The following is a 17,853-nucleotide window of genomic DNA, read 5'->3' as shown; positions in this document are numbered from 1 at the left end:
CAGAGGAGAAGGAAGAAATTCTTGATGGTTAGCACAGCAAAAGCGTCTAATAATTCTCTTCACAATATGGCTATGTCCCTCAAAACTTGGCTGAAGGAGTAAGGATGAATCTCACAAACATACTGTCAAGAAAGGAAGTAAGATAAATGGGTGTGTATAACACATAGGTATCTCAGCTCATTCCTGAAACCCTAAGAAAATATCTTATGAAAGAATCAAGTAACAACAGAAGAGATCATAGCAAAAGAGACCTTTCAACAAAATTTTGGCAGACAGACGACTGGTAAATGCTAGAAGGCAAAGAAAAATGATGAAATCCAAAAGGGGGAGACAACAATAAACAAGCTCATTTCCAATGTAGAAGAACCCTGAAAACATTTAAAAATTCAAGGCACCAAGTGATGAGAAAGGCAGATGAAGACAAAAAAATGCATAAAGAGTAGTTAGACTCCTAGATTTTTCAGAGCTTTCAGTCAACTACAAAAATTAAAATGTGCCCATAGGCTAAAGACTAGGAAATCATACAACCTAACAACATAAATGTTTCATAAATAATGAAACTATATATTATCTTTTGGTAAAGCAAAACTTTCAAAAGAATGGTAAGTACTAAAAAGGTTATTGGTGAAATTATGCACATCTAAAGTATATGTTAGATAGGTATAAAAAAATCAAAACACCTGTCTCTTATTTCGCCAATAGTAAACTTTGCATTAAAGTTCTGGCTATGGAAAACATACTTTAATTATTTTATACTTTAAGAAAGATCCAGAATATGTACAGAACTACTATAAATCAACATGAAAAAACACCAAAAAAGCCAATTTTTAAAAGATGGGTTTAAAATTTAAACAGACTCTTCATAAAAGAAAATATATAGAAATACACATACAAAAAGATGTTCAATCCTGTTAGTCATCAGGAGAGTGTAAATCAAAACAACAAAACAATAAGACCTATGAGACTTGCTAAAATCAGAAAGAATGAAAACATGGGGCCAGCCCGGTGGCGCAGCAGTTTAAGTTCGCACGTTCTGCTTCAGCGGCCTGGGGTTCACTGGTTTGGATCCCAGGTGCAGAACTATGCAGCGCTTGTCAAGCCATGCTGTGGCACGTGTCCCACATATAAAGCAGAGGAAGATGCACATGGATCTTAGCTCAGGGCCAGTCTTCCTCAGCAAAAAGAGGAGGATTGGCAGCAGATGTTAGCTCGGGGCTAATCTTCCTCAAAAAAAAAAAAAAAAAGATTGACAACACAAAATGTTGGCAAGGGTAGTGAACAACTAGAACTCTCAAACATTTCTCATGCAAGCGAAAAACAGTACAACTAATATAGAGAACTTAGTCATTTCTTATAAAGTTACACATGTATCTACCCTATGACCAGCAATTTCACTCCTAAGTAGTTCTAAAGAGAAACAAAAACATAAATCCACAGAAACACTTGTACAAGAATTCTCATAGTAATCTTAATCATAATAGCCCAAACCAAAAATAATCCAGATATCCATCAAAAGAAAAAATTGGATAAACAAATTATGGTGTATTCAAACAATGAAATACTACTCAATAATAAAAAAAGAATAAAGCAGTAATATAGGAGTCCCAAAGACACTAGCAACTAGACTTCTAAACTCCTGATAGGATCTCTGGGGAATCTGACTAGTCCAAGAGTAAGGATCTAAACTAAAGGTTTTCCAGCAACAGCACAGCCGGATCACTCTAAAATCCCATCTATACAGTCAGGGCTTTCTAAACAGCAGTTAATTTAGTTCCCCAGTTAATTATGAGCAGACATCTATGGATTGCCAAGCATTTGAGGAAAGCCTCTAAAATGGAAAAAAAGAGACAAAATCAAATAAAAGGTAGGAAAAACAAGTTAGCCGAAACAGACATTTGAAGGAAAAAGAAAACCTCCCCAAATACTACCATTAATTTTCTCAGAGAATATTGCATCAATAACACAAGAAAAGGATGCTACAGTAAAAGGACATCCAGGGGAAAAGAGGAGGAAGAGGAAAAAAGGGAAAAACAGAAGAGGTGCACACATGCAGAAGGTAAGGAGGGGGAAAAACAAGGAGGGAAGGCAAAAGAGGGACGAAGAATGGATCATCTTAAGATCAATGCTATAAAGCAGAAGCTCACAGAGCAAGCAGTCCAAGTTCAGATGTGAGAGGTAGACAGAGGGTTCCAACCAGGGTATCTCCCCCTAAAAAGGATGAAACTTATAAATGCCTGCTGTTTAAATCTGACTGACAGGAATTCAATAAAACCTGAAAGCATTACTATGACAAATTATTGTCAAAAATATTACAAAAGGATATACTTTATGATTTTATCAGAAGAAACTCAGAAGGAATAAAACATAGTTAAAATATACTACAAGTTGGTCAAGTTTTAAAAAGAGTAAATAACTAAATAATAAACAATAATGTGAAAGATGGGAAGACAGTGCTCAGAGTTAAAGTTTTTAAAGGCCTTTGATTCTCAGAAAGAAGCTAGAGTTGATTCACTTTAGATGTCCATTAATCAATTATGCAATGAAAGCATGAAAGAGAATGTTAACTCCCAAGCCCACGGGGGAAACAAAGGAAAAATGAGAACAAAGAAAACTGATCAATTGAGCAGAAGAGAGGAAAATAGAAAAAAGAAAGCAAAGAAGCAGCATGGAAAATAGAAAACCCAAAATGAGATAATAGGAATGAGCTCAACTACATCAAATTCAAGTGACATTTCAATAAGTTTTAAAACACATGACAGACAAAACTATATAGGATTTATGGACAGACATACATGTGGCATAGAGAGGAAAACATCAACAGGATACAGACCAAGTTTAGTAGAGTGGTTACCCTCTGTAGAAGCAGGAAAGAGAATAGTGTGTGGAGAGCATTTCAACTATCTCTACAATTTCTTTTCTTTTTTTTAATCTCTTAAGCAAATATAGCAAAATGCTAACATTTCTGAGGAAGACATAGGACCTGTTACATTCCTCTGTATTTTCTGAACTATTTCATAATTAAAAAAATTAATAGAACAGCAATCGTCAAATGCATGATATTCTCATTACTACAAAAATGAGGTTCTGAACTGCCTTATAATGATACAGATTTCAGAAAAGTTACCTCCATTTAGCATGGTTAAATTAGGCTCCAAATTAATGATTCTCATCTAAGTTCTCAAAATAGTAAAGAATGTTAAAGTCTTATAATCTATTCAAAGTCAAGACCTATTTTTAGAATTGTCAAACAAAAAAGCTATTGTCTCTAATAAAACCGACTTTTTATAAGTGTTTTTAGCCTAAGTAGGCACTAGGAGGTAAAAATTCTAGCTTCAGACAGTAACTTTCATGATGATGAACTGAAATAATGAGACTTCATCTATCACAATACAAAAAAGGCTTTTTTCCTATATATAAAAAGGATTTTTCCACCAAACAGCATCTAGGAATGTTTGCTGTTATGGGTATATAGTACCTGTTAAGTCCTTTGCTAAATCAGGATGGTTCATGAGACAATGGCTAGCAAATTTCACACATTCCAGGCGGATTGGTACATGGATGTCATTAAACCTGATAAAATACAAAGGCACACAGCGATCTTTAAAATAAAAAACAAAAGATACGTGTTTAATCTGTACTCAATTTATATTTATTTCTCTAATTAAAAGAAAAAACAATTTATGTAGGATAATTCAAAGTTAAGCCGGACTACTTAACACAAAGTTTTCGATACAGCATAGATGTACGAATGCTTTGGAACCTCTACATCAAACTAGGACAATCTCCTGTGAGAAACTATGCGCTTTTAACAGCATGTTTAAACAGTACACATTTGGCTCAAATACAAGAATTAGAATGACAAAATTTTTCCATAAATATTATACTTTCAAATATATGTTTATGCAAGTATTTGTGTGTACATAGTTCATAGATACATTATATAAATCTCATACTGTGTTTAAAAAGAAAAGGAATTTTCTTAAGTATTCTTTCTTAAACCTAGGGCATTCACAAATTTGAGGTAGATCTTGTATTAAATCCTGTATTATTTTACATGACTCTAAACTTGCGCTCAAATTACTTCCACCCAGTTAACCATCAGAATTATTACATTTTCACTAGTATCAAAGCCAATTTTTACATGGAAATGTAAATATCTTAGTATGTATCTCTAAAAATTTAAAACTCTGGTTGATATGTCATTTAAGTGTCTTTTAATCTTTCATTTCCCCTCCATCTTTTTTTTCCCTTATAGCTTATTTGGTGAAGCAACTGTTTTGTGTTTGTCTCTGTAGTGTTTTTCCACAGTTTAGATGTTGCTAATTGTATCATTCTGATGTAATTTACAGGCTCTCCTCTCTCCTAAATCTTCCAAAGTGATAGTCAGATCTAGAGACTTGATCATATTAACATTCATTTTTTTAGAAGACTACTTCATAGATGGCATTGTGCTCCTCCATCAGAAAGCATATGATGTCTAGTTGTCTCTAAACCATTGATGCTCAATTAAGGTATAATATACATTATATCATTATGGACTACAAAACAGTGATTTTTTTTTTTAAATCTTTTTAACAAGAACATGAAAGCCAAGTGAGAATTTTCATTCAATATTTTCATGTCCTAATTCTGTAAGATCAAAAGGTTTCCAAATCTTGTCTAACCCCGTACCTTAAGAAACAAAATTCAGTATTATAAAGGAGAAAAAAGGAAGTCTCAAAAATGAGCACCAAATTACTCGCAAAAGCTTATTATTTGGGGGGAAAAAACTGCTCTATAAAGTGCATCCACCCCCAAAAAGTTATAGAATATAGCCTATGGACTCATACAAAGTTTCCCAAGTGTTTTGAATCCAAGAAGCTCAATCCCTGAATACTTTACCATTTCTCAACTAAACATGTACCATGTAACTATTACAAATATAAGACATCTTTAAAAAATACTCTACCTTCTCAAAATTGGTAATAATGTGTGAGTTTTGTCCTTAAGATTAAAAGGAAAAATTACAATGTAATAGAAAGGTGACACAAATTTAAATTAGGATTTTTCCTCCTTAAAACTTATAAAATAAAGTCGGGTAATCCAAGTCCTGATTTAAAGATATATTAAATGTCCATATGTAAGAATTGTATTTTTGTTTTAACAATTAAATAAAATGGACTTTAAATTGAGTTGCATAATTTAAACATAAAATATTTTGACCTATTGCCCAAGAACTTTCCATTGTATTTAAGAGAAAAAAGTCTAGAAAACCATCTCAAAATGACAATGGGCTAATATTTATTAGTTTAACACACCTTGTTAAATATTATTATTGAGCTAGATAAGAGAGAAGAAATCAGATTAAGAATTTAGTGCTTAACAAGCACTTACAAAAGCTTATATCCTCATTTAACAAATTAGGAAAATAAGACCAAAAGAGATTAAATTTACCATAATCATTGACAATTCTGGTATTGAAATGGAAAGAAAAGTGGTGATGATGACGCAAATATTTCAATACAAAGAAAATAGAATAAAAGTCTTTAAATCTTATTTATTTATGACAATTGCATTATTTCTTATGAGGATAATTTGAAGGGAAAAGAAATCCTCCTTTATCCTCAGGGACAAAGTAGGTTTCAGCCAAGGTACTTAGAATGGTTTCAATATATTCAAGGTCAGGGATATCACCAGAAATGTAATGAAATGAACCCCTCTCACAGAAAAGAGAAATATACAAACACACTCAAAATTCTGTAGGCAATTTCAGGAGGTTTGTGGATCATTAAAAGTATACAAGAAACCCAGGTTATTATTTCCTTTAAATGACAAACGTAGAAAGGAGGTTAGGAGGAGGACCACAGATAATCCTTAATTTACTACTTCTGTGAATACCTTTATCCGTACAATCTCTTCAAATAATCTAAATAAATATAATTTTGGGTTGAAGGGCTATATCTCACAATGATGTATTTTCAGTTGGAATTAACAACTGCTTTGCAATAAGACATTTTAATTTCATGATTATAATACTTTGTAAGACAGCTTTTTTTAAATTTTTTTTTTATTAATGTTATGATAGATTACAACCTTGTGAGATTTCAGTTGTACATTATTGTTAGTCATGTTGTGGGTACACCACTTTCCCCTTTGTACTCTCCCCCCATCCCCCCTTTTCCCTGGTAACCACCGATCAGATCTCCTTGTCAATATATTAACTTCCACCTATGAGTGGAGTCATATAGAGTTCGTCTTTCTCTGACTGGCTTATTTCGCTTAACATAATACCCTCAAGGTCCAACCACGTTGCTGCGAATGGGCCAATTTTGCCCTTTTTTATGGCTGAGTAGTATTCCATTGTGTATATATACCATATCTTCTTTATCCAATCATCAGTTTCTGGGCATGTAGGTTGGTTCCACGTCTTGGCTATTGTAAAGAATGCTGCGATGAACATAGGGGTGCAAGGGACTCTTGGGATTTCTGATTTCAGGTTCTTAGGATAGATACCCAGTAATGGGATGGCTGGGTCATAGGGTATTTCTATTTTTAACTTTTTGAGAAATCTCCATACTGTTTACCATAGTGGCTTTACCAGTTTGCATTCCCACCAACAGTGTATGAGGGTTCCTTTTTCTCCACAACCTCCCCAACATTTGTCGATCTTGGTTTTGGATGTTTTTGCCAATCTAACGGGTGTAAGGTGATATCTTAGTGTAGTTTTGATTTGCATTTTCCTGATGATTAGTGATGATGAACATCTTTTCATGTGTCTCTTGGCCATATTCATATCTTCTTTTGAGAAATGTCTGTTCATGTCCTCTGCCCATTTTTTGATCGGGTTGTTTGTTTTTTTGTTGTTAAGCCGTGTGAGTTCTTTGTATATTACGGAGATTAACCCTTTGTCGGATAAATAACTTGTAAATATTTTTTCCCAATTAGTGAGCTGTTTTTTTGTTTCAATCCTGTTTTCCCTTGCCTTGAAGAAGCTCTTTAGTCTGATGAAGTCCCATTTGTTTATTCTTTCTATTGTTTCCCTCAACTGAGGAGTTATAGTGCCCGAAAAGATTCTTTTGAAACTGATGTCAAAGAGTGTACTGCCTATATTCTCTTCTAGAAGACTTATTGTCTCAGGCCTAATCTTTAGGTCTTTGATCCATTTTGAGTTTATTTTGGTGTGTGGTGAAAAAGAATGGTCAATTTTCAATCTTTTGCATGTGGTTGTCCAGTTTTCCCAGCACCATGTGTTGAAGAGACTTTCTTTGCTCCATTGTAGGCCCTCTGCTCCTTTGTCGAAGATTAGCTGTCCATAGATGTGTGGTTTTTATCTCTGGGCTTTCAATTCTGTTCCATTGATCTGTGGACCTGTTTTTGTGCCAGTACCATGCTGTTTTCATCACTGTAGTTTTGTAGTATGTTTTGAAATCGGGGATTGTGATTCCGCCGGCTTTGTTTTTCTTGCTCAGGATTGCTTTAGCAATTCGCGGTCTTTTGTTGCCCCATACGAATTTTAGGATTCTTTGTTCAATTTCTGTGAAGAATGTTCTTGGGATTCTGATTGGGATAGCATTGAATCTGTAGATTGCTTTAGGTAGTATGGACATTTTAACTATGTTTATTCTTCCAATCCATGTGCATGGAATGTCTTTCCATCTCTTTATGTCGTCGTCAATTTCTTTCAAGAAAGTCTTGTAGTTTTCATTGTATAGATCCTTCACTTCCTTGGTTAAGTTTATCCCAAGGTATTTTATTCTTTTCGTTGCGATTGTGAATGGGATTGAGTTCTTGAGTTCTTTTTCTGTTAGTTTATTGGTAGTGTATAGAAATGCTACTGATTTATGTATGTTGATTTTATACCCTGCTACTTTGCTGTAGTTGTTGATTATTTCTAACAGTTTTTCTATGGATTCTTTGGGGTTTTCTATATATAAGATCATGTCGTCTGCAAACAGCGAGAGTTTTACTTCTTCATTACCTATTTGGATTCCTTTTATTTCTTTTTCCTGCCGAATTGCTCTGGCCAACACCTCCAGTACTATGTTGAATAGGAGTGGTGAAAGTGGGCACCCTTGTCTTGTTCCTGTCCTCAGAGGGATGGCTTTCAGTTTTTGTCCATTGAGTATGATGTTGGCTGTGGGTCTGTCATATATGGCCTTTATTATGTTGAGGTACTTTCCTTCTATACCCATTTTATTGAGGGTTTTTATCATAAATGGGTGTTGGATCTTGTTGAATGCTTTCTCTGCATCTATTGAGATGATCATGTGGTTTTTGTTTTTCATTTTGTTGATGTAGTGTATCACGTTGATTGACTTGCGGATGTTGAACCATCCCTGTGTCCCTGGTATAAATCCCACTTGATCATGGTGTATAATCTTTTTGATGTATTGCTGTATTCCGTTTGCCAGAATTTTGTTGAGGATTTTTGCATCTATGTTCATCAGTGATATCGGCCTGTAGTTCTCCTTCTTTGTGTTGTCCTTGTCAGGTTTGGGGATCAGAGTGATGTTGGCTTCATAGAATGTGTTAGGGAGTACTCCATCTTCCTCAATTTTCTGGAATAGTTTGAGAAGAATAGGTATTAAGTCTTCTTTGAATGTTTGGTAGAATTCTCCAGAGAAGCTGTCTGGTCCTGGACTCTTATTTTTGGGGAGGTTTTTGATTACCGTTTCTATTTCCTTACTTGTGATTGGCCTATTCAGATTCTCCATTTCTTCCTGATTCAGTTTGGGGAGGTTGTAGGAGTCTAGAAGTTGTCCATTTCTTCCAGGTTGTTCAATTTGTTGGCATATAGTTTTTCATAGTATTCTCTTATGATCCCTTGTATTTCATTGGTATCTGTTGTGATTTCTCCTCTCTCATTCCTAATTTTATTTATTTGAGATTTCTCTCTTCTTTTCTTGGTGAGTCTGGCTAAAGGTTTGTCGATTTTGTTAATTTTTTCGAAGAACCAACTCTTTGTTTCATTGATCCTTTCTACTGTCTTTTTTGTTTCAATATCGTTTATTTCTGCTCTTATTTTTATTATTTCCCTCCTTCTACTGACTCTGGGCTTTGCTTGTTCTTCTTTTTCTAGTTCTGTTAGGTGTCATTTGAGGTTGCTTATGTGAGCTTTTTCTTGTTCAGTGAGGTGAGCCTGTATTGCGATGAATTTCCCTCTTAGGACTGCTTTTGCTGCATCGCAAATGATTTGGTATGTGTAAGAGAGCTTTTTTTAAAGTATTACCTTTTCAAAATTACAAAGGACAAAATAAGACAAAAAGAAAAAGGGAAAATGTAAATATGGCAAATCACTATCGGCATTCGAAAATTTCGAAGTATAAAATCCTTCATTTTTATGATTTCAGAGAACAATCTTAAATATGGATGGTGTTTTAAAATAAGTAGATATAAACAAATAATACTTTTAAACAGTACACCAAAATCATATACCTGCCCAGGTAACACTGCCAAAGTGGTTTGTTTTGAGAAGCCAATTCTGAATCCTTTGCCCCAAACATTTTTGCCAGTAGTTTAACAACCTGCAGGCGTTCCTCATTATCATTGCTCTAAAACAAAACACAATCACAGCTTTAAAACCATGAGGTGGATATATTCAGAATAATTTTTCCCATTATTTCCCTTATCCTTCAATTCCACAGAAAACCTTTCATGAACTCCAGACTAAAAATTACACATAAAAATGCTCAATATACCTTTTTACAAAATTAAATATTACCTTAAATGCTCTAATCATCTCAAATTACATTAAAGCAGTACTCCCTACATGAAAATGCACCCCAAAGTTTGCTTTTTAAACATCAGAGGCCTCTCCTACAGTTGAGGCTTATTTAATTCAGAGTCAAATTCAAAAACTAACTTGCACCAAATCTACTTAGAATCCTTGAAAAACTATTTGTAGCTTTTAAAAATAGATACTGATAGAGGCCAGGCCTACAGTAAACAGAGAATTCTGTATGATTGTACTGATTAAGCTATTTGTAGAAATAAATATGTGCTGAGGTCTCCCAATAGGAGAGTCCGTTCGTCTACATATACCAGATTCATAACGGAATTCAACAATATGATGAAGCCTTGCACACACAAAAACTAAAATTTTTTCTTTAAGTACTACATTGTTGGTACCCTGGGAATGAAAACTCAATTTTATTATTGATTCTGGTATCGCCTACAAATGACACAATGGTTAAATGAACAAGTCAGCTACAATACTAGACTGGAACATTAAATATGGCAATTAGGCGTACCAAAAATCACTGACATTCAAGGTGCTACCAATTTTTTTTTTTTAATTTTAAACCTCAGCCTAGCATTAAGAGCCCCCATAATATGACCTAACTCATCTCTATTATTTCTCTCATTATTCCTCTCAATAAGTACTTTTCAATTCAGGCTGCACATTAGAACGACCTCTAAAGCTTTAAAAAACAAACAAACAAACAAAAACTGATACCTGGGCTCAACTGTCAGAAACTGATCAACTGGTCTGGTTTCATGCCTGGACATCTACCTTGTTTACTAAAGCTCCACAGGTGAAGATTCTAGTGTGCAGCCAGAGATGATTTAAACTAACTTTATGTTACTGTCCAACTATAACTCTTGTGCTCCACAAATTCACCCAGCACCTTCCCACCTCTATGTACTTCTACATACTACTTCCTTTGCTTCAATTGTATGCTGTTTGTATCTTTTATGACACTTAGAACATCTGGCCTCTTTTAGATCTGGATTTTTTTTTTCCTTTTCCTCCCATACTAGATGTTAAATTTGCTGAAAGCAGGGATGATAATTCTCTATTTTTATATTTCTTTTAGTATTCAATATTTTAATAAGAGAAAATCAGACCAACAAATAATTAAAGGTATGACTGCCTCCTGCCTCACCAAAATCGGTAACTACATAAAAAAGGGGGGCAGAGAAGCCAGTGAATCAAAAGGCTCACTTGCGAAATATATCAAAAATACACGCCAGAATAAAATGAGAATAATTATTTGCTGGTTTGGGGGGGTAGTCACACTAGCAACAAAGACTGTTTATTTTGTTGTTTTGAAAGAGACAAATCAAAATTTTTAGAAACAAGAAATACAACAAAGAAATCACTTAAGAACTTTCCTGGTTGGCACACTGGGGTTCAAAGATTATTAATTATAAGCAGCTTTATTTAACCTTTCTGCAATAATTTGAAAGAGAAATGAATATTCCCCAAATCTGCAAATGAAACTCAATTTTACGGCATATTTTAATGTCAAGGCAATAGAGACATGCTATCCAAAAATTCCAGAGAACTATGTAAAAAGCAACGGAGGTTTCAACCTAGGCAAGTATAAGATAATATGCACAAAGGGAAAATATTTCATACTATGCAGATAACAGGTCCTAAACTATTTTTATGGCACAATCAAGAAAACTTAAGCTTGATGTACAGCTATGACCTCAAAAGTTAGCCACAATCTAGAATTTATCTGAGAAATATCTGGAGAAAAATACGATCCCACTAATCATTAATTAAGCAGCTACTATCTACCAGGCACTGGAGATACACAAATAGGCGAGGCACAAACATGTAAATAAATAAGAGTAATATATCATCACATCTGTAACATTTAGTTCAAACCACTTTAAGAATTAAAAAGCCACAAAATAATGCTCTTTGCTAACGTGGTTGACAGAACCATATTATTTTTAGACTAGTTACCTTTAATTTAAATTCAAGCTGGGGTAAAACTGAGAGCAGCAAATGACTATCAATATTATAGAGCTCCAAAATTAAGTCAAAGACGTGCTCTGACAAATCGCTGATAGATGTTTTCCCAAGCATCAGAACCTGATTAAAAAACTTTTGAGAAGAAAATTTATCATTAATAGAAATACCATAGAAAAAACGAATTTTCTAAAATCTTTATTATTATTCAATTAAACTCATTCTTATTTTATACAAAGTCAAACTAAGAAAATCAAAACATTTTCTAACAGTAGGTGGGAAACCACTACAGGTTATCTGAAAGGATAAAATATGGAACTCACCTTGTACACCATAAAACATAGGTAATTTGTATTGACTCATCAATAAGCACCCTACCTACCAAATACACTTTATTCCTCATTACGGTACTTACCATATTTTATCCTGTATTACAGTTATTTGTGTACATGTCTTAATTTCTCTACTAGATAAACTTTTCAAGGGCAAAGGATCACATCTTGTTCACCTTGGCAAGTATAGAAGCCAACAGCATCTAAGATAAAGCCTTACACCCTCACAGTAGGAGCCAATTTCATTTTCAAAATATGTAATTTTATATTTATAATGAAAAACAACCTCTGTCTAATCCTTTTTGTCTTCTTTCATATTCTGATAAACAATGTGTACATAAGTACAAAGTTTACAGCACTAATTTAAAGCACACAGAAACACAGGAAAATCCAAATTTCAACAATTTTCTTCTATAAGCAGCCAGCTCTAACTAGTTTCCACACTCAGATCATTCACTATATTACCACCAAAACTGGTAAAAATACATGGCATAATGGTCAAGTTCCTTTCTATTTAAAGTCTTCCAAATACATAAAAAAAAATTAACCCAGAGCATATACCAGGTATTCAGAACAGTAACTTCTGTCTCTGTAAAAAAGGAATTTTACTCTTTACACCACATAAGTTGCCCTGATCTCTTCTCTCTGACAGTTAACAACAAAACATGGCTTAATTAGGTTTTCTATACAGAAAGTACAAAGTCAAGGACTTTACATTTCTTTGTCTTTTCTGATTACTTTTAGTTTTTGAATTTCTCTTAAATGAAGTTTTTTAGGTCTGTGAACCTGTCCAAACTACCTAGGCATGAAGGGGAGGAAAGAATAAATTAAATTTTACTATTCTTTCTTTATTGGTTTTAAAAATAACTTATTTGTCCTCCTTGTTTATCAATTTTTGAGAAAAGAATTTCATGATATCAAAGGTTAAATTCTCATTCAGCTTGAAAATATAGTGGCTTTGTCATTGCCATTCACAAATTTTCTCCTGTTTAAAAATAGTAAATCAACCTTTCCTTAACAAAAAACAATAATCCTTTCCAACCTGGCCACCTTGGTGATCAAACCATCCTCTTCTTCTATCTGGGGAAAACTCATCTGAGGGGGGTTGAGGGAGTGGGGAATCATTCCCTGGTTTAACTTCTTATACATTCCACCAAAACATCTATTTAACACTAATAATCTCCATAAAGGCAAGAACTAAGTCAGTCTTCTCCACTGTAAAACAAGAGCCTAGTACAGTGCCTGACACAGAGTAGGTACCCAATATATATTGAGCTTATGAATGAATAATATGTAACAGGTACTATGATACAAATATAAGTAAAACAATCCAAGCCCTCCATGAGGGCTTACAATTTAGGAGGAGGCAGATACAGATTTGATTAAAGTATTTCCTTCAAAAAACATTAGTCTTTCACTGACGAATGTGTAACTAATTTTCACACTACAAATTAAATTATAACAACTGCCTCCTAATGAAAGAAGTATGAGTAAGTTAAAGGTCAGGAATAAATTCTACCTTAGATTTAAACAGTCAATTTTAACCACAAAAGTGTTTTCACATTAAACAACACATTCTCTACCATCATCCCAAGTATTATTAACCTCAATTTATAGATGCAAAAATTAAGGTTAAGCAAGATTAAGCAATTTAACCAAATTTCACTTATATCAAGATGGACTTGATACATTTCTTTCAGTCCAAAAAAATTACTTTGTGCTGTCTACCTAAAACTTGTGATTAAAAAGAGCTAGTAAAAAAATAATGACATTACCAAGAAGTAATCCGTGTAGGAAATCTTTTGAATTGCCACCATGTACTTTTTGGTTTTGATAGTTTTACCTTTATTCCTGAGTTCTCAAGTTACAACAAATTCTATTTTAAAAAATAATCTACAAACCACAGTGCCTTCTTCAGTCCTATATAAGTGAGAATCACTATCTACAAAGAACAAACTTGAATGTGTCCATATGCATGACAACAACAAGACACAAGAAAAAAAGAGAGAGAAGTGGGGTTATTACTACCTCAGTATCCTACCACTATTTTCGCTTCTAATTCTCTACAAAGAAGATAAATGAATAACGGCTACTATATGTACAAGTCCAAAAAGGTGGAGAATAATTTTAACATTGTATTCATTTTATCCTACTACAAGACAATTAAGTTCTAGAAGGTAATTTTACGTGTAATTGTATAGGTTTGAGGTAGAAAAATAAGATGACTTATAAGGGAATAAAACAGAAAAAGAAGCAATTCTTAATGACTTCTTGGCTAACCCTCAAATAAGGAAAGGGACAAGAAAACAGGGAGAGATAAGAAAATAATGGACAAAGTACTGGAAATACACAATTGAAAGTGTGTTCAGACCATTCTCCTAATCCTGATAAAGATATAAGAGGCAAGTATGAGAGGGGGGGTTCTATTTCTGGACGTAAGAACTAAGAACAAGAAATTAATATAAGGTATAAGTGATAAAGAAATGTTTTTACCTTGATTTATCTGGGATTGCTAAAAGTTCCCTGGTCCTTTTACCTTTAACTTTTATTATACATGTTTTCAGACATAGACAAAAGTTGAGAGAATAGTATACTGAACCTAATAACCTAGCTCCAATATATAATCTTGAACTGCTTTTCTATTACCCAATAAAATATTTATTTCTCCAATCCTATAAAAGATATCAACATGGAATAGCATTGTTTTCTTATTTTTATGCCAGAAAAAGGCATCAGAAAAAGGGAAGTGTTTCCCTAAAAAACATCTGGCGTAGGAATATCAATTTAAATAAATGACCACCAGGAGGAGCTCATCTAGTGTATCTAATGGGTCATGGAGACCGTTATTCAGAGGCACTCCAAGCATAAGAAAAGGGAAGGCTGGTAATTAATCACAGAATGCTTAAGTCAGGGTCTACACATTTCAAGTGCCATTAAGTCAATAATGAAAAAAAACTCAATCCACTCAATCTAACCAATTTACTCCAGCCAATACCCAAGACTAGCAAAACTTGCAGAAACCAATGTTTAGAATTTTCTGCCAATCTTGGAGCTATTAATTAAGGTAGATTACACAATTTGATTCTCCAGCTTCTCAAAATTTACCCTCCAAAACAATTTCTTTACAAATCAAACATATTTCTAAATCATCACATGCTTAGAATTACTTAAGGCCACAAGCCAGAAACAAAAACTGGCATTTGCCAAGGTACTGTTTTATAAAGCATATTACTTTTCAAAGTACATCTTTTCATGATGTATTTTATATACTGACAGCTTTTTGTATAGTACAAGAAAAATTCTTCCTCAACGCTTCAGGAAAATCAAATACATAAGTAATTATAAAAGGCTTGCTTTCTCACTTTTTTCCAGAAAATTTACATCCTTTATATGTTTGGAGGTGGGTGAGAGTGAAAAGCAGGTGGAGAGAGAACTGCTACACTATTCCAGAGGCCAACACTAACAGTGTTCTAGATTTGTTCCAGGAGGCACCATTCACATGGAACACAATGTGAGCGGTGCCATCTAAAGCTGGGCAACTCAAGAGAACTGTAGAGAGAAAATGCAACCTACAATAAGCTTCTATGTGAACCTATCAGCTAAAATACATTTTTCCTGAAAATAAATACAAGATACTCAATCATAAATAAGTAGATTTGGGATACTGAAAGGGCTCATTTCATTCCAACTCTTCCCCTTTCTCAGAAAAGGCAGATTCACATGGAGTCTACCCCAGGGATAGTAAGATAGGCTACTTTGACAAAATTCCTGCCATTCATACTTGCCTTTAATTTTTAGGTCTTGATATTAACTCATATCTTCTTCTTGTACAAACCAATTTAATCTCCAAAAAGCTGTAAGCAACTTATCTGAATAATGGAAAGTTCCATATGTTTTATCTAATTATATTTAACTCTATTTCTTACATTAGAAAGAAAATATATATCTTGATAACCAAAATAAAAGCTGTTTTAGTTCCTAGGCAAGTGGAAAGAAGCAAATGAATGAACAAACAAGGTGAGAGCTAAACTTCCAGAAAATTAACCAAGAATAATTTTAAATAAGAAGGAGAAACAAAATACATTACTTAACGACTAAAACAACATAAAATTTAAAAGTGTGTACTAATTGCAGAAATTTTGCTTCTAGAAGTCTTTAAAATTTTGTCTACCCCTTCTGACAACCAATTACAAGGAAGACTTACATTGGTGATATATGGTTCAATAGCTTGAGCTGTCCTCTTCAGTAAAGCCTTTGCCAAATCATATGCTTGCTTGTTCAAATTCTGAAAAACATAAACAATATCCATGTTATATATCTCTATGAAAAACAAAATATTACCTGCGTTCAAAAAGCTACTCTTGAGTAAATGAATGGAAAAACTGTCTGAGATTCAATTAGAATAAGAGAGAGAAGGCAAAGTGTCACTTTTCTTCTCTTAAGAGTAACTGGTCTACTGGATCATAAGATCCCTTTCAAGCAAGGATAATTATATTCTCTTCATATCTCATTCATAGCATAAGGTAAACCACATAGAAAGATCAATAAATGTTTATTCAATAGAAGAGGATATACTTAGTCACTCTAAATCTAGTCTCAAAATCAAATCAATTCAGCTGAGAACAAATATAGGCTGTTTCACTCCAGGTCCAGAACAACCAAAACATAAGAGGATGAACCGGGTTCTAGCATGGGCAGGAATGGAGGCCCACAGGTGAGGAAAGACAAGAGTCTGGGGCAGCTGTGGGAAAGCAGATTTACTCAAGCACATCTCAGAGCACAGGTTAAGTCCAGGGATGCAACAAGAAACATACCCAATAGCAAACTATGAAAAGAAAAGGGTACAAGAAAAATATTTTAAGAAAATGTGTTTCTAAGAGATTGTGATGAAGACAGAAGGAATCACAACCAAAGATCTAAAATGGAATCACTACTCCAGTTTAAACATATTACAGAGAACAGGAATACTGTACAGATCCTGAAACTCACATTCAGCATATTTTTAGATGTACCTGCACTGATGCTTGTACTGTATTATTTCAGTCATTTCTAACTGCTGTTTTAGTATTTTACTATAAATATGCTAAAGCTTATTTACTCATTCTCCTATTCATAGATATTAAATATGTCTTGTATACGCCTTCTCGTGCATATAAAAATAACTTTCTGTAAATTCTTTGTCATTTTTCAAATGGGCTGTTTTGTCTTGTTCTTATTTATTTGTAGAGTTTCTCTACAAATTCTATACACTAAACCTGTGTCAATTATATGCATAACATCTCAATCTATACTTGTCTTTTCACAATGTTTATGGTGTCTTAGAGCATACAGAAGTTTTTAATTTTAAGGTAATCAAACACATCAATCTTTTCCCATTTGGCTTCTGCTCTCTATATCTTTCTTAAGAAATTCTTTTCCACATTAAGGTTAAGATGTTGTTTTATATTAGCAAATAAAATTTTAAAGGTTCGCTTTTCAGATTTAGATCTTTATTCTACCTCTAGTTTATTTTTATGTATGGTGTAGAATAAGAATGCAATGTTATTTTCCATTCGGATATTCAATTGTCCTAAAACCATTCATTAAATAGTCCATTATTCCCTCCAACGCCCTGTAATACGCACATTTTCAAATTTCTATATAACCATGCATCCATTGGTAAATTCTCATTACTTTCATATGTCCCTTTGTCTATTACTACATAATTATAGTCAAAGGGACTTATGGAAACAATGTCTTTCACCAGGTAAGGTACGTCTCCACTTTCTTATTCTTCAAAATTGTTTGGCCATTATCAGCCATTTGCACTTCAATGTGAATTTTAGAATCAGTATGCCT

At 33.6% G+C, this 17,853-nt stretch overlaps 1 protein-coding gene across 16 annotated transcripts in view; it reads right to left on the bottom strand.

The window, feature by feature from the left end:
• PDS5B (PDS5 cohesin associated factor B) overlaps positions 1 to 17,853 on the bottom strand; it is a 194,179-nt gene that overhangs the window by 97,142 nt on the left and 79,184 nt on the right. For all 16 annotated transcript variants that reach the window (XM_023621486.2, XM_023621489.2, XM_023621492.2 and 13 more), the window contains 4 exons: positions 16,220 to 16,300; positions 11,678 to 11,818; positions 9,415 to 9,530; positions 3,476 to 3,570 (listed from right to left, as the gene is read on the bottom strand). In XM_023621486.2, the coding sequence (XP_023477254.1) occupies positions 3,476 to 3,570; positions 9,415 to 9,530; positions 11,678 to 11,818; positions 16,220 to 16,300 (433 nt within the window). The remainder of the gene's footprint in view (positions 1 to 3,475; positions 3,571 to 9,414; positions 9,531 to 11,677; positions 11,819 to 16,219; positions 16,301 to 17,853) is intronic.

The sequence above is a fragment of the Equus caballus genome, chromosome 17, assembly GCF_041296265.1.
Source record: "Equus caballus isolate H_3958 breed thoroughbred chromosome 17, TB-T2T, whole genome shotgun sequence".
NCBI classification, from domain to species: domain Eukaryota; kingdom Metazoa; phylum Chordata; class Mammalia; order Perissodactyla; family Equidae; genus Equus; species Equus caballus.
Note: the sequence above shows the minus strand (reverse complement) of the source record. Positions and strands in the feature narration are given on the sequence as shown.